At 43.1% G+C, this 16,484-nt stretch overlaps 1 protein-coding gene across 2 annotated transcripts in view; it reads left to right on the top strand.

Moving 5' to 3' along the window:
* CRTAP (cartilage associated protein) overlaps window positions 1-16,484 on the top strand; it is a 63,645-nt gene that overhangs the window by 34,643 nt on the left and 12,518 nt on the right. The window contains exons 2-4 of one of the 2 annotated variants that reach the window (XM_058183988.1): window positions 6,357-6,851; window positions 14,827-14,976; window positions 15,441-15,612. In XM_058183988.1, the coding sequence (XP_058039971.1) occupies window positions 6,393-6,851; window positions 14,827-14,976; window positions 15,441-15,612 (781 nt within the window). In that variant the 5' untranslated portion in view covers window positions 6,357-6,392. Of the gene's footprint in view, window positions 1-6,291; window positions 6,852-14,826; window positions 14,977-15,440; window positions 15,613-16,484 lie in introns of those variants that run through there. The other variant, XM_058183989.1, reaches the window with a different exon arrangement.

Below are 16,484 nucleotides of genomic sequence, written 5' to 3'. Positions count from 1 at the left end.
TTAAGCTCGCGGCGAAAGGTTCGGAGGTCCGGAAGTTGACGAAGTCCTGGGGGGAGTTCGTTCCAGAGGGCGGGAGCCTCACAGAGAAGGCCCTTACCCTGGGTGTCGCCAGACGACACTGTCGCGCCGACGGCACCCTGAGGAGTCCCTCTCTGTGAGAGCGCACGGGTCGGTGAGAGGTATTCGGTAGCAGCAATAATATATTGCTGTAAGTCCATCCGTGCCTGGGAATTTCCCTATTTTTAATTGCTTTATTACCAAAATAATTTCCTCAGAAGTTATAGGCCGATTCAACTCTTCCCTTTGTTCATTAGTTAAACCTTTAACCTTATATTCTTTCAAATATTTATCAATATCCATATTCAATATTGTATCTCTGGCATATAAATTTGTATAATATTCCAAGAAAGCTTTTTTAATTTTATCCTGTTGAAATCGCACTTTACCCTTGTATTCAATTTTTTCAATAGTACCTGCTTTCTGTCTTTTCCTTAACATATAAGCCAACCACCGCCCTGATTTATTGGCATTACAAAAAGTATTATGTTTAGCATATTGTATATTGGTTGCCACCTGATCTGCCATTAACATATTAAATTGACTCTGTAATATCTTTATCGCCTCAGTAGTTTTTAAATCATGTGGATTATATACCAATAATTGTTGTTTCCTCTGAATTTCCTCTTCTAAATCCCTACGCTGTTTTTGTAATTTTCTCCTCTGTCTACTATTAATATATATCAAATTTCCTCTCATAAAGGCCTTGCTAGCGTCCCACACCATTTCTATCGAAGTTCCCTTACCCAAATTATAATCAAAAAATTCTTTCATTTGTTTTTTACATTGATTTACATTATCCTCATATCTAAACAAATTTTCATTTATTCTCCATGATCTTCTTCCACCTTCATATTGCAACTCCATCCATACCGGACTATGATCAGTTAAACACCTTGGAAATATCTTTGTTTTCCTAACCCTAGAAAGCAAGTCATTGGTAATTAATATAAAATCAATACGTGAAAAAGATTGATGCCTATCCGAAAAATAAGTATAATCTCTATCATCAAAATTCTGCCTTCTCCATATATCTTTCAACTCAAAATCTTCCATCAAATCAAAAAAAGATTTAGGCAATTTTGCATGCATAGGAATTTTCTTAGAAAGAGTTCTTTTATCTTTTCTAATGTCCATTACACCATTCCAATCCCCTAATATAATAAATGTTTTATAGTCCCAAAAAGTCAATTTTTCATGTAACAGTTTATAAAAATTTTCTTGTTGTTGATTAGGTGCATATATGCCAATCACAAGTATCTTTTTTCTTTCTAAAATCAATTCAATAGCAATATATCTTCCTTGAATGTCCGTTTCAATTAATTTAGCTGATATATTTTTCTTCAAATATATAACTATACCATTTTTCTTATTCGGAGCAGAAGAAACAAAATGTTTACCTAATTTCGAATTAATCAAATATTTCTGATCTGATAATTTTATATGTGTCTCTTGTAAACATATCACATCATTTTTAAATTGTTTCAAATAATGGAATATTTTTCTTCTTTTCTGTGCTGAATTTAAACCATTAACATTCCATGTCAAAAATTTATTTGCCATCACTGGCCTCTTGAAGCTTCTGAGCAATTAGCTGAAGACTCTCACTCTTCGGTTTGGCTCCTCCCACAGCTTCAGTAGTAGAATCCCGTTCCTGTCTTTGAAGTCGTTCCTCTATCTCCTTACGCCTAATAGCTCCCCTTATCACTCTTTGTTCTTGAGGTTGTTCTTGAGGTACTGACATCACAGGTGCAGTTTCAACTTCCCCACTCTGTTTCTCTTGAAGACTTTTATCCACTGTTTCTACATCCACTTTCAATACATTAAAAAGAAAATCTTTTGCTTTCAACTCAGTATCAATTCGATATCTCCTGCCTTGGAAAAATACTGTTAAGCCAATTGGAACCTCCCATCTATATTGAATCTGATGCTTCTTAAGCTCTTGTGTAAAAAACCTAAAATCCCTTCTATCCTTTAACATTTTAGCAGGGATCTCTTTCAAAACCAACACCTCCTGTTCTGCTATTTGCAATTTCTTTTGGTATGTAGCTTGCAAAATCTGATTTCTTATTGTAGAAGTCAAAAAATAAATTACAATGTCTCTTGGGAGCTTTTTCTGCCTCGCTACCCAAGAATTAACCCTATATGCCTTGTCAATTTGAAAATCAACTTCTCGAGGGTCCATTCCTAACATTTCAGCTAAGGCTTCTGATATAACTTTTTTAAGATCTTCTTCCTTCCGGTCTTGAAGACCCCTAATTCTCAAAGCCTTCTCCAACGCTCTATATTGCAATACTACCACATGGTCCTCATTTTTATCCACTATTTTGGAGCTCTCCAACTTTATTATCCAAATACTGATTTGCTTGACTAATTACTTCCACTTTATCCTCCATTACTTCCAAATTTTTTGCCAAACCTTGAAAAACCATCAATAAATCTTCTCTAATTTTTTTATTAGTCTCTTTAATTTCTTCCCTAAATTGATCCTTCACACCATGAATATTATTCATAATTTCTTTAAATCGCTCTTCAGAAACTCTGTTCTGTTCCTTTAACATATCTTCCAAGTTAGTTTCAGACCCCCTTCTCGTCATGGGAGCTTTTGGTGGCTTAAAAGCCATTTTAATTTAAGTAAAGTCTCTATTTAGAATTGTAAAATCTCAGTCTCAAAAAGTCTCAAATTAAAGTTGTAAAATAAAAACTTTCACCTTGCCTTCTATGGAGAGCTTCTATTCAGCCAAAATCCACAAAGAGGAACTTCCTTTCTCTCACAATCAGCCTCCAATCCACTTCCTCTCAGACGCCATTTCTTCCTTCACTAAGTTAAAGTGAAAAAAAGTTTTCCCCCTTTTTAAAAAAGAAGTAGAAGTCAGCTCTCTTCTTGCTTCCCCAATAATCGATCACTTGTATTTGTCCCGTCTGCTTTTAGTTATTCAAAACGGAATCAATGGAGCAGAGGTGGGCGTCTCCTCTTGTCCTGCCTAATTAGCAGGATCGAGCCGAGTATGGAGTAAGGCTGGATTAAGCAGGCACCCCTCCGAGACTCTGCATAAGAAAGCAGAGCCCCTGGGGCAATCTTCTGCTATCCAGCCACTCTTCGCTATTCTCTTTCACCCAGAGAAAAGCTTTGAAGCTGGCTAACAGCTGTTCTCCGCTGTTTCACCAGCTTTTACAGAATCTCAGTTCGGGACGCCATTCCAGACGTCCTCCGGGGAGACGGAGCCAACGGAAGTTTTCGTAATTTGAGTTTTTAAAGTGCTGAGGTTCATACAAATTTCACTTTATATAACAATTCTATCGATAATTTTACTAATTATAAGTTGTGAAAATTATTGCTCTGTGGAGAAAGAGAACAAAAGAATAAAATTGCTTAGTTAAGCTACCATATAATGTGCTAATATATACCACCAAACCATTAATAAATTCCTGCAGTGAAATAGTTTATTATCAGGAATTGCTTTGTATATATAAGGTTATTGCTCTGTATAGAGAATGAAGCAGGTACAGAGGGAGGCTAGGCTGGTTCAGCACAATGCTTTATTTCTAACACAACAGCTAACAGGAACACAAGGCAACTCTGTGCGAGCTAATACACTGATAGAACTGTTGCCATCTGACAGTCGCTTAAATAGAGGAGCTGTCAGACAGAGGAATCAATCGGAGGCTGCAGATTTCTCGCTGTTTGGCTGCTCGCGTCTTAGCCAATCAGGGGCAATCTACGGCCTGCATGCCCGAACATGGTTGTAAGTGAGAGGATTCAACACCCCTCTCCACCCGGATGGCACATGCATAGTCCGCTAAGTACACTGGTTGACGTCGGCTCCACCCAGATCATCTCAGTTCAGGGGCGGTCAGGGGAGGAGGAGGAGCTGGAACAGTATCTTCAGGAACTCCTGGAAACTGCGCAACAAACTTGGATGGAGGCTTCATTGAGACTGGAAGACCTGATTATTCCGGTAAGTCCAGCATCAAGAACGATTTGGTCGGGGATGTTTGTATGGCTTCAGGCTGGGCTGCCGAGCTCCCTGAAGGTGGAGTTTTGATTTGGTGAGGTTGGGCCTGCTCAGGTGGTGGGTAGGCCACGTCCACAATGTTCCGCCTGAGCTAGTTTATACGGCGGTGCCAGGTTCTTGAGGGGCAGCTAGAGCCCTAGCTGTTCCAAAAATTTCACTTCCGCAGGAGCTGAGAAAACCCCTTTTCTGGCGCTAGGCAGGCCTGTGTGTTCGTTTTCCTGCAGGAAACACTTGAATCGCTCAAGATAAGTGTCCCATATCTCAGTGGCTGGCACGGACGGGGAAAATGCTGGTAGAACTGCTGTCAGTGTAATGCCGGGGAGTTTGCCTTGCAGCGATGTCTTGTCACTAGTGACTGGAAGGCACTGCTTGGCTTAGGGTGCCTCAGCTCTGTTTAGTGACTTCGCTAGCCATTGCCTCAGGTGTATCCCACCCTTGTTGCCAGTGCTCAGTATGGTTCAGCACAATGATTTATTTCTAACACAACAGTTAACAGGAACACAAGGCAACTCTGCATGAGCTAATACATTGACAGAACTGTTGCCGTCTGATAGCCACTTAAATAAAGGAGCTGTCAGACGGAGGAATCAATTGGAGGCTGCAGATTTTCCACTGTTTGGCTGCTCGTGTCTTAGCCAATCAGGGGCAATCTGCAGCCTGCATGCCCGAGCATGGTCGTAAGTGTGAGGACTCAACCTTTATCAACCACATTTTCTTCTTTCTTAACAAAAATAGGACAATGGAAACAGGTGTCTATGGAGATTCCCAACTATACAGGTCATGGTAGTACCAAGGGTGCTTTTCCAAAAAGCAATTGGACTGTCTTGGGGTTTTTTTTCCCTTGAAAATGTTTTCACTTCTCATCCAAGAAGCTTCTTCAGTTCTAACTGACTGGTGGGGAATGGAATGAGTTATATTTTTTGTATAAAAAAAATAGCATTCATTAGCACTCATTAGGACTCTGAAAGTCAGTCATTAGTTTCACAGTCATCGAGACCACTTAGAGGTTTATCTGTATTCTCAAGAGTCACCTGAATCAGAATCTGTATCTATATCTGCAGAATGCAAATGGGTGTGGAACTTGAAACTGCTGACTCCTTTCAGGCAAATCAAGAAGGTTCCACACCTTCCATTTCCCACCATTCAGTCAGAACCGAAGAAGCTTCTTGATGAGAAGCTAAACATTTTCAAAGGAAAAAAAATACAACACCTTTGGAATAATAGGAGATGCTAGGCAAAATTTGCTACTTAACATACATCTGAATTTTTCCAAATATTGCATATGTCCACCAGATGAATTGACCACAAGTGCCAGGATTTCCTATTTAGCACGGCTATTGCGAATTCTCACAGTGGTGGTCCAATAACTCTAGAGAGCATCAGAGGAGATGTCATAAACCTTCAGGAATCAGACTCAACTTCAGAGCACCAGAGGTAGTTGGTACTAATTTAATTCAGTGTATTTCAAAGTTAACTGTTGAAATCCATGCATCTTAAATTTGTTGAAGCTGAGAAATACTGGTTTAAGTGAATATATATACATAAACAGAAAATAAATACAAATAGTCCTTGACTTACAACAGTGACTACTGTTATGTGACTACTCAGTTATGGCACTGAAAAAAGTGACTTATGGCCATTTTTTACACATACCATTGCAGCATCTGCATGGTCATATGATCAGAATTCAGATGTTTGGCAATTGGTTCATATTTAAGATAGTTGCAGTGTACTGAGGTCATGTGATCACCTTGTGTGACTTTCTAACAAGCAAATGGGAAAGCCAAATTCACTTAACAACCATGTTACTAATTTAATAAATATAGTGATTCACTTAACAAATGTGGCAAAACGCATTTAACAAATGCCTCACTAACCACATAATTTTTGGGCTCAAATGTCATAAATCAAGGACTACCTGTACAAAAGAGCAACTTGCTTACGCTCATTTTCGGGTTTTTTGAAGCACACCCTTTTGAAATGCTGCCTCCAACCATCTCTATTTTTGAGGAAAAAGCAGAAGACAAGATCCATTATTGAGATATAAAAATTAGGACAAGGTCAGTCTTGCAGGTTGCTTCCTAAAGTACTCGACTATGCCGATCCTCCTAAGCGAGATCCCTCGAATAAAGGAAAGTTGGTTTTCCCTGTTTCTCCCCAAAATGTGCGACGTTCCCAGCGCGCATCAGGAGGAGGGGTTCAACTGTACGTCAATCCTTCAGGATCCCCGCCTGATTCTCGTAGTCAGACGGGAAGGCTGAACCTTTTTCTCTCTTCCTCTAGCTACGTGGTGTCCGGTTGTTCTCTAAACTGGGAAAGATGTGGAAGCGCCGGCTACTCGTGGCCACTGTCTGCCTCCTCTGGGCGGGGGCGCGGCCTCAGTATGAGCGCTACAGCTTCAGGAGTTTCCCGCGCGACGAGCTGATGCCCTTGGAGTCTGCCTACCGCTACGGCCTGGACCAATACAGCAACGAGAACTGGCCCGAGAGCGTGAACTACCTGGAGATGAGCCTGCGGCTCTATCGCCTTCTGCGGGACAGCGAGGCCTTCTGTCACCTCAACTGTAGCTCTATCCGCATGGAGGAGGAGAAGGAGACTGACCGTTTCAACGGCTTTCCGGAGCTGCGCTATTTCGGGGACATGCTACGCAGAACGCAGTGCCTGAAACGCTGCAAGCAAGGGCTGCCGGCCTTCCGTCAGTCTCAGCCCACCCGGGAAGTCCTGGAAGAATTTCAGCGCCGCGATCCTTACAAGTTCTTGCAGTTCGCCTACTTCAAGGTAGTCGCTCGTTCGCGTAGCCTGTTGCCACGTCGCGGTCCCCTTCTGCGTCTTTCTAAAGTTTCATGAAATCGGGATCTTTCTGATTACAAGGCATTCCGCACTCTTAGTTATCTTCCGTGTGTTAAGTTGAGGCTTTTTAAACCGGAAGGCAGAAATTCAACAGGTGTTTTCCCTGTCCCAAATCATCTTTGGATTGGAAAAGTTTAATTATTTTTTATTGCTATGCATTTAGAAGAAACAAAACATATAAGCAAGTGAAAATGATAGCTGAATCGTTTATATTTTTCTGGAAGGAAGATTTGTGACAACTCCCTCCATATCATTACAAAGGAAGGGTCATCATCTTACAATCAGTGGTGGGATTCAGCCAGTTCGCACCACTTCGGGAGAACCGGTTGTTAACTTTCTGAGCAGTTTGATGAACTGCTTGTTGGGAAAAATCATTAGGACAGAGAACCGATTGTTAAATTATTTGAATCCCACCACTGCTTACAATCAAATGCTCATTCAGATAAATTCAGTGTTCATCTATCACCAACTCTGAATTTCAGGCTTATGTTTTACTTTTTACTGAAAAACTTCAGAATTTTCTATTGGGTGGTAGATTAATATTCTGAAACTGTTTCTCAACTTCATCTACTCATAGATGTGTGGATTTGTCTGCCAGGATTTCAATGCTGGCTAGGGAATTCTGAGAATTGAAGTCCATGCATCTTAAAGCTGCTAAGATCAAGAAATGCCTGAATGCAGGTCTATTTTTCTTATATATCTGTCATACAAGGGCTTTGTACTCATCATTGTCAAATGTGGAATTTAATAATCTTTGTGTCTCTTTATGCCCATCAATTTCTTTCAGCCAATTGTTATTTTTCTGTTTTTCTAGTGTTATAAAAATAACACTAGGAAGCCTGGCTTTCTAACTTGCAGCCTTCTAGATGTGTTGGACTATCCATTTATGTATTAGCTCCAGTGAATTCTGGAAGTTGTAGCCCATCATACATATTAATGGAAACTTCCTAGTCCTCCTTTAGTCAAGGAAATTCACTGGGTGATATTAAACCAGTCAGCATCTTATTCCATTCTTATTGTCTTTCTGTCTATTTATCCATCTATCCACACTAAACTGGGCATGCTGCTTGAACTCCTAGATGCAATGGATCATATAAATCCAATAAAAACATAAAACTGGAGGCAGCAGCACTCAGAAAGGAGAAAATCAAGACTAGGAAAAGCAATGTCACTGTGCAAGCCCTGCCCCTTTTGTATGAATATCATGCTGTCTTAAGCATACTTTTTGGACTTGGCATTACACTCTGCCATCCTAGACATTATTACCTCTCGTCGGCCTCTATCTCCTATTTATGCCTTTAGTTATTATATATGCGATATTCTGCATTGGAACTCTTGCGCCTGCGAGGTACCCCCGCCTCGCAGGAATGGCCCGCTTCATTATCAAGGGCCGGCCTCAATGACGGGTCTTGGGATCCACAGAGGTGGCATGCGAAGAAAAAGAGCCTTTGGTTTTTTTTAGATAGGGCGTTTTTAAGGGGTGGGAGGGCTAGGGCGGGTGTTGGGGGTAGCCCGTCGGGTGGGGAGCCAGTTCCTGTGTGTGCTCGCGGCGGTCATTTATTAGGTTCGGAGGTTATGGGGGGGGAGTGTGTTCCTTCTAGTGAGGGTGGTCCTATTTGTACGGTAAGTGGGAGGGGCAGATATGGCGGAAGTGGGGGATCATATCGTTTTGTGGGGGCGCGCGCTCGATGTTTACAGGTGATTGCGCGCCCCGATCCCTCTGACTTGTCCCGTTCCCCGGATGGTCAAGACCCTCAGAGCCTGGGCCTTTGGCTTATGTTATGCAACGCACGGTCCGTGGTCAATAAGGCCCCCCTAATACACGATCTTGTTCAGGGGGGTGCCGCGGATCTTATAGGCGTTACGGAAACCTGGTTGGGCACTGAAGGGGGCGTGCCCCTTGTTGAAATGTGCCCACCGGGTTTCCGTGCATTCCATCAGCCGAGGGGTAGGGGTGGGGGGGTGGCGGTTGTGATTAGAGAGAGCCTGGAGCCGAGGGAGACCACTGTACCTCAGATTGCCGGGTGTGAATCCCTCTTTGTGAGATGGGGTCATAGGTGTCAGATGGGTTTGCTGATCGCGTACCTGGCTCCTTGCTGCGTGACAGCTGCCCTGCCCGAGCTCCTGGAGGTGCTTGCTGGGGTGGCAGTAGAGACCTCCAGACTTTTAGTCATGGGGGACTTTAACTTGCCATCTTCCGGCTCGTCATCAGCTCGGGAGTTCACGGCTTCCATGACGGCCTCGGACCTGACTCAAGTAGTTGATGGCCCTACTCACATTGGGGGTGGCACACTGGACTTGATTTTTATCTCTGGTCAGTGGTTGAAGGATCTGGACTTGAAGGAAATAGTCACTGAACCTTTGTCATGGTCAGATCACTCTCTCCTTCGCCTGGACTTTCTGACCGCCATTCAACACCGCAGGGAGACGGAGCCAATACGTTGGTTCCGTCCCAGGTGCCTGATGGACCCGGAGAGGTTCCGGACGGAGCTTGGGCCATTTCCTGAGGGTCTGGCTCACGGCACAGCTGAGGAACTTGTCGCGGCTTGGGAACGGGCCACGGCGGGGGCCTTAGACCATATCGTGCCTTTGCGGCCTCTGACCCGGCGCAGGTCCCAACCGGCTCCTTGGTTCTCCGAGGAGCTGAGGGGGATGAAACGCCGGAGAAGACGCCTAGAGAGTTCCTGGAGGTCTAGCCGTTCAGAGGCTGACCGGACACTAGTGAGGTCCTATAATAGGACCTACCTAGTGGCACTGAGGGAAGCGAGGAGTTGCTACGCCTCCTCCCTCATTGCGTCGGCAGATAACCGCCCAGCCGCCCTGTTTCGGGTGACTCGTTCCCTCCTTCACCAGGGGGAGCGGGATGACCCGTTACAGGGACGTGCTGAGGAGTTTAACGGTTATCTATACAATAAAATCGTTCAGCTTCGGGACGGTCTGGACCAAAATTGCGGTGATTCAGGTGGGACGTCTGAGGGTGGTCTTGGTGACATTGTTTGGGATGAGTTTGACCCTGTGGCTCCCGAGGACATGGACAGGTTGTTGAGTAGGTTGAATGCCACCACGTGTTTACTGGACCCGTGCCCCTCCTGGTTGGTGCTGGCCACTCAGGAGGTGACACGAGGCTGGCTCCAGGCGATTACGAGCGCTTCTTTGTTGGAGGGAGTCTTTCAGGCCGCCTTGAAAGAGGCGGTGGTGAGGCCCCTCCTCAAGAAGCCTTCCCTGGACCCGGCTGTTTTAGGTAATTATCATCCGGTCTCCAACCTTCGCTTTGCGGCGAAGGTTGTAGAGAGTATGGTAGCATATCAGTTTCCCCTACACCTGGATGAAACTGTCTATCTAGACCCGTTCCAGTCCGGTTTCCGGCCCGGTTACAGCACTGAGACGGCTTTGGTCGCGTTGGTGGATGATCTCTGGAGGGCCAGGGATAGGGGTTGTTCCTCTGCCCTGGTCCTATTAGACCTCTCAGCGGCTTTTGATACCATCGACCCATGGTATCCTGCTGTGCCGGTTGGAGGGATTGGGAGTGGGAGGCACCATTTATCGGTGGTTCTCCTCCTATCTCTCCTATTGGTCGCAGACGGTGTTGACAGGGGGGCAGAGGTCGGCCCCGAGGCGCCTCACTTGTGGGGTGCCGCAGGAGTCGATTCTCTCGCCCCTTCTGTTCAACATCTATATGAAGCCGTTGGGTGAGATCATCAGTGGCTTCGGTGTGAGGTACCAGCTGTACGCTGATGACACCCAGCTGTACTTTTCCACACCGGGCCACCCCAACAAAGCTATTGAAGTGCTGTCCCGGTGTTTGGAAGCCGTACGGGTCTGGATGGGGAGAAACAGGCTCAAGCTCAATCCCTCCAAGACAGAGTGGCAGTGGATGCCGGCATCCCGGTACAGTCAGCTGAGTCCACGGCTGACTGTTGGGGGCGAGTCATTGGCCCTGATGGAGAGGGTGCGCAACTTGGGCGTCCTCCTGGATGAACGGCTGTCTTTTGAAGATCATTTGACGGCCGTCTCCAGGAGAGCTTTCTACCAGGTTCGCCTGGTGCGCCAGTTGCGCCCCTTTCTAGACCGGGATGCCTTATGTACGGTCACTCACGCCCTCGTGACGTCTCGTCTGGATTACTGCAATGCTCTCTACATGGGGCTCCCCTTGAGGGGCATCCGGAGGCTTCAGTTAGTTCAGAATGCGGCTGCGCGGGTGATAGAGGGAGCCCCTTGTGGCTCCCGTGTGACACCTATCCTGCGCAGACTGCACTGGCTATCTGTGGCCTTCCGGGTGCGCTTCAAGGTTTTGGTAACCATCTTTAAAGCGCTCCATGGCATAGGGCCGGGTTACTTACGGGACCGCCTACTGCTACCTAATACCTCTCACCAACCTGTGCGCTCTCACAGAGAGGGACTCCTCAGGGTGCCGTCGGCTAGGCAGTGCCGTCTGGCGACACCCAGGGGAAGGGCCTTCTCTGTGGGGGCTCCCACCCTCTGGAACGAACTCCCCCCATGACTTCGTCAACTTCCGGACCTCCGAACCTTCCGTCGCGAGCTTAAAACACATTTATTCATCTGCGCAGGACTGGATTAGATTTTAAATTTATACTGGTTTTAAATGGGTTTTATTATTTATATTGCTTTTAATAATTCGGCCATGTAGAATAAGTTTTTTAACTGTTATTTTAGTCTGTATTTATATGTGCTTTTTACTTGCCTGTGAACCGCCCTGAGTCCCCTGGGAGATAGGGCGGTATATAAATGTGATAAAATAAATAAATAAATAAATAAATAAATAAATAAATAAATAAATAAATAATGGCAGGATTTGCAGTATGATGAAACATTTATTTGAGACTGAAGAAAGCCATGAAGAGATCCTGCAAATGGTGCTATTAGGAAAAAGCTGACATATAATAATGCATTGAAGGTCTAAACTTCATTCCTGTCCTGATTATCCCACATTTCCATTATCTGCTCATCATTATGATTTTTTTTTTACTAACTTTGCATGCTGTTTTTCCAGTTTTCTTAAGTGAAAAAACTTAAAATAAGCAGCTAAATTTTTCATTGCCTCTGTGGTGATGTACTTTTCTCCCCTCCACATACCTATATTGTTATCCAGTTTCAGTTTCTTGATTTTTTTCTCTCATTTTCTTCCTCAGTTCCTTATATATATATATATACATACATACATACACATGATATATATAAAATATATTTTGTTTATATGTTGTAAAATGTATTTATTTTCATCTTAAACAGTTTTTAGTAAGTGACATAAAGGAGTATTCTGGGATTGGAAAGGGGTTTAAGGAAGGCAATGAGATAATATAGCTCTGTTTCCAATAATTAAGTAGGTGATTAAACATTACACTGTCTAATTAATATGGTTTTTATCTCAATTACACACACATACACATGTATTTGAAAGAAAATATATAAATAAATACATAAATGAAATAAAATATGTAAATTATATGTATATATGTGTATGTAGGTCTTTGGTTATTCGGGTTTTCTCCCGCGTAAAATTGGAAGTGTCTTGGTGACATTTCGACGAAGTCTCATTCGTCATCTTCAGGCTTCAGCTTCGTGCTTTTGGGAGCAATGTGTGATTGCAGCTGTTTCTTCCTTTTTAACTGCTAGTGGGGGTTTGAACTGATTGGGTGGGAGCTTGGCTGTGCTCTGATTGGATGGGGTTTTTTTTGTGCTCTGATTGGCTGGGGGTGTGTCCTGTTTGGGTGGGGGCTTGGTTGTGCTCAGATTAGTCTGAGTTGCAGGGGGATTTGAGCTGGTGAGCTACACTGCTGCTGTTTGGCTTCGTGTTCGTGTTCGTGCTACATCTTCATAGTGGGTGTCAGTCTGCTGCATGTATGGATTGGAGGGGTTTGAAATGGCTAATGTTGCAGCTGCGGTCTGGCTTCTGGTCCTTGGTCGTGCTTCCTGATCAGTGTGGGTTTGGGTCTGCTTTCTGGGTGGAATATGTGGTGGTGACATCCTGTGTGGACCTCGTGAGTGTGGGTCTGGTGTCATTCCTCGTGTTAAGGACTCGTTTGTCAATAAGGGCGGGTTTCCAAATGGCTGGTAGGCGGGAGGTATCATCTCGTTTGTTCATGCTGTGTGGGCGTTTTTCTATCTCGATGGCTTCTCTGATTATTCTGTTGTTAAAGTGTTCAGTTTTGGCGATAGTTCTGGTCTTTTTAAAGTCAATATCGTGTCCTGTGGCTTTAAGGTGTTGGACCAGGGAAGAAGTTGGTTCCTCTTTTTTGACTGAGTTCTTGTGTTCTTCAATGCGTGCACTTATTCTTCTGTTGGTTTGTCCGATGTATGTGGTGGGGCAGGCGGTGCATGGGATACTCCTTGATTTTCTAACTCAAGTTTGTCTTTGGGGTTTCTTAGGATGGTGGATATTTTTTGGTTTGTGCAGAATGCTGTCTTGATGTTATGTTTGTGGAGGATCTTGCTGATTCTGTCTGTGGTGCCTTTTATATATGGGAGGAGGGCTGTGCCATTTTCTTGTTCTCTGTCTTGGGTTTTAGTGGGGGGTTCTTTTTGGATTAGTTTGGTAATCTTATTTCTCTGGAATCCATTGGATGTTAGTACGTTTGTGAGAGTGTGTAGTTCGGTTTTTAGGTGTTGTTCGTCAGCTAAGCGTTTTGTTCTAGAGATGAGTGTCTTGGCTACGGAGTTGATCTGTGCTGGGTGGTGGTGTGAGAGTGCGTGCAGATAGTGGTTTGTGTGTGTTTTCTTCTGGTAGATGGTGTGTCCTAGGGAGCCATTGGGTTTCTTGTAGACTAAGACATCTAGGAAGGGAAGTTGGTTGTTAACTTCTGTTTCCATGGTGAACTGTATTTTGGGGTGTAGGCTATTGAGGTGTGTGAGGAAGTTGTCAAGTTTTTCTTTCCCGTGTGGCCAGATTATGAAGGTGTCGTCTACGTATCTGAGCCAGAGTTTGGGTTTGTGATCAGATTTTTCTAGTGCTTGGGTTTCAAAGTGTTCCATGTAGAGGTTGGCAATGGCAGGTGAGAGGGGTGATCCCATGGGTGCGCCTTCTATTTGTTTGTATTTTTGTCCGTTATAGATGAAGTATGTGTTGGATAGGCAGTGGTTGGTCAGATCTAGGATGTGCTTGGGGGGGTTATATTTGTTTTGGATAGCTGTCAAGGCTTCTTTGATTGGCACTTGGGTGAAGAGGGATATAACATGAACAAACGAGATGATATCTCCCGCCTACCAGCCATTTGGAAACCCGCCCTTATTGACAAACGAGTCCTTAACACGAGGAATGACACCAGACCCACACTCACGAGGTCCACACAGGATGTCACCACCACACATCCACCCAGAAAGCAGACCCAAACCCACACTGATCAGGAAGCACGACCAAGGACCAGAAGCCAGACCGCAGCTGCAACATTAGCCATTTCAAACCCCTCCAATCCATACATGCAGCAGACTGACACCCACTACGAAGATGTAGCACGAACACGAACACGAAGCCAAACAGCAGCAGTGCAGCTCACCAGCTCAAATCCCCCTGCAACTCAGACTAATCTGAGCACAACCAAGCCCCCACCCAAACAGGACACACCCCCAGCCAATCAGAGCACAAAAAAAACCCCATCCAATCAGAGCACAGCCAAGCTCCCACCCAATCAGTTCAAACCCCCACTAGCAGTTAAAAAGGAAGAAACAGCTGCAATCACACATTGCTCCCAGAAGCACGAAGCTGAAGCCTGAAGATGACGAATGAGACTTCGTCAAAACGTTGCCAAGACACTTCCAATTTTACGCGGGAGAAAACCCGAATAACCAAAGACCTACATACAAACACCCGCGAAAACCTCAGAAAACAAATATATGTGTATGTATATATAAATAAATGAAATGAAAATTTCAAATCCTTTTTCACTAGGCAAACAATTTTCCAAAAGCTGTTGCAGCCGCACATACATTTCTGCTGAAACATCCGAATGATGAAATGATGAAAAGGAATATGGCATATTACAAAAGCATGCCTGATGCTGAAGATTATATTAAAGATTTAGAAACCAAATCGTATGAGGTAGCGTTTCTACCCTTGTTTATGAACATTTTTTATTATATTCTGTAAAAATATATACAAATAATAATTTTAGCCTCCCATTCCTTACTTTCATTTGTAAATTATTATAATAACAGTTTTATTATTAAAAATGACTAATTTTGGTCCCTTGATAATCCATCACATTTACTTTACTAATTTCAAAATATTGGTGGAAAGTAAATTCTTTGATACAGGACTTTATTAGCAGACTCCATAAATCTAAGGCAATGTAACTTTTATGGGGAAAATGTAATTGATAATTTATGTATTGGAGAAATGAACTCTTTGGCCCAAGAAAAATAGCGAGTAAAGCAAAGCAAAATTTAAGTTTCATAAGCTTGCAGTGATGTGGTCTTAAATTAGGTCATTCATATAAAATATTTGTCACATTCCTTCAGGTTTTTGTTTTGTTTTGTTTTTTTTTTGTTTTTTTTGCCTTTTAGACTGTCTTTGTCAGGGCAGTTAGGGCCTACAATGGAGAAAACTGGAGAACCTCAATTTCAGACATGGAACTGGCACTTCCTGATTTCTACAAAGCCTATGATGATTGTACAGCTGCCTGCGAAGGCTCCCGAGAGATCACAGATTTTAAGGAGTTTTATCTCTCTATTGCAGGTGAGTGGTCAGTTGTATTCTATAGTAACAAAAGGGTTTCTTGAAAGAATCCTTACTTTCTAAACTTCACACCCACTATATGCTTTATAATAATCAGTTTTCAGCTAATGGGGAGAGGAGGAGTGTGAGAATAAGAATCAAAAAAGAAGTGATTCATATTTAACATAAATATGGTTATTCAGGTGATTATGCAGATGAAGTTTGTTCAAAACATAAATTAGGCCTACATATACAGTATGTATTTTCAATTTCATATTTAATTAAATTTGGACATAATATCAAGTTTTCACTGCAAATAGAAAGCAGGAATTTCCATATGTCCCTTTCTAACATAAAAGAAGCCTAAATATAATATTTATAATCACTTATTACATTATATAAGAAAAAATTTGCTTCTGCATAAAATTGTTCTTTCTTTTTGTCCTACCTATTTACTGTATACATTGTATGAGTTAGACCTACAATATGATGGTACATTACTCACAAGGCCTAAAATAGGCTGATTAATAGTTATAATCTAGATTGGAGAGAAAAATATTGGTCAAGAAATCAATCTATGAAAACAAATTTTGACTGAAATTGAGTTCAAAACCGTAGTAATTAGACAGTATAATGTTTAATTACCTCAGTTATTGGAAATACAGCTATAGCTGGAAAAGGAGTTAGTACAAGTTAGCAACTCTTAGTACAAGTTAACAACATGGTTCATGAAAATATATCAGATTTTTTTTATAAAGCAAAGAAGTGGGAGAGCAGAAGGGATTGATTGAGGAAGCTACAGTAGGCTTAGCCCTGCATGTTCCTATTTCTGTCCTTTAGATTCCCATATTCAAATTCGTGGAGAAAGTTTTGTGAGAAATAATTTGGACGGG

This window comes from Ahaetulla prasina, chromosome 4, assembly GCF_028640845.1.
Source record: "Ahaetulla prasina isolate Xishuangbanna chromosome 4, ASM2864084v1, whole genome shotgun sequence".
NCBI classification, from domain to species: Eukaryota; Metazoa; Chordata; class Lepidosauria; order Squamata; family Colubridae; genus Ahaetulla; species Ahaetulla prasina.
Note: the sequence above shows the minus strand (reverse complement) of the source record. Positions and strands in the feature narration are given on the sequence as shown.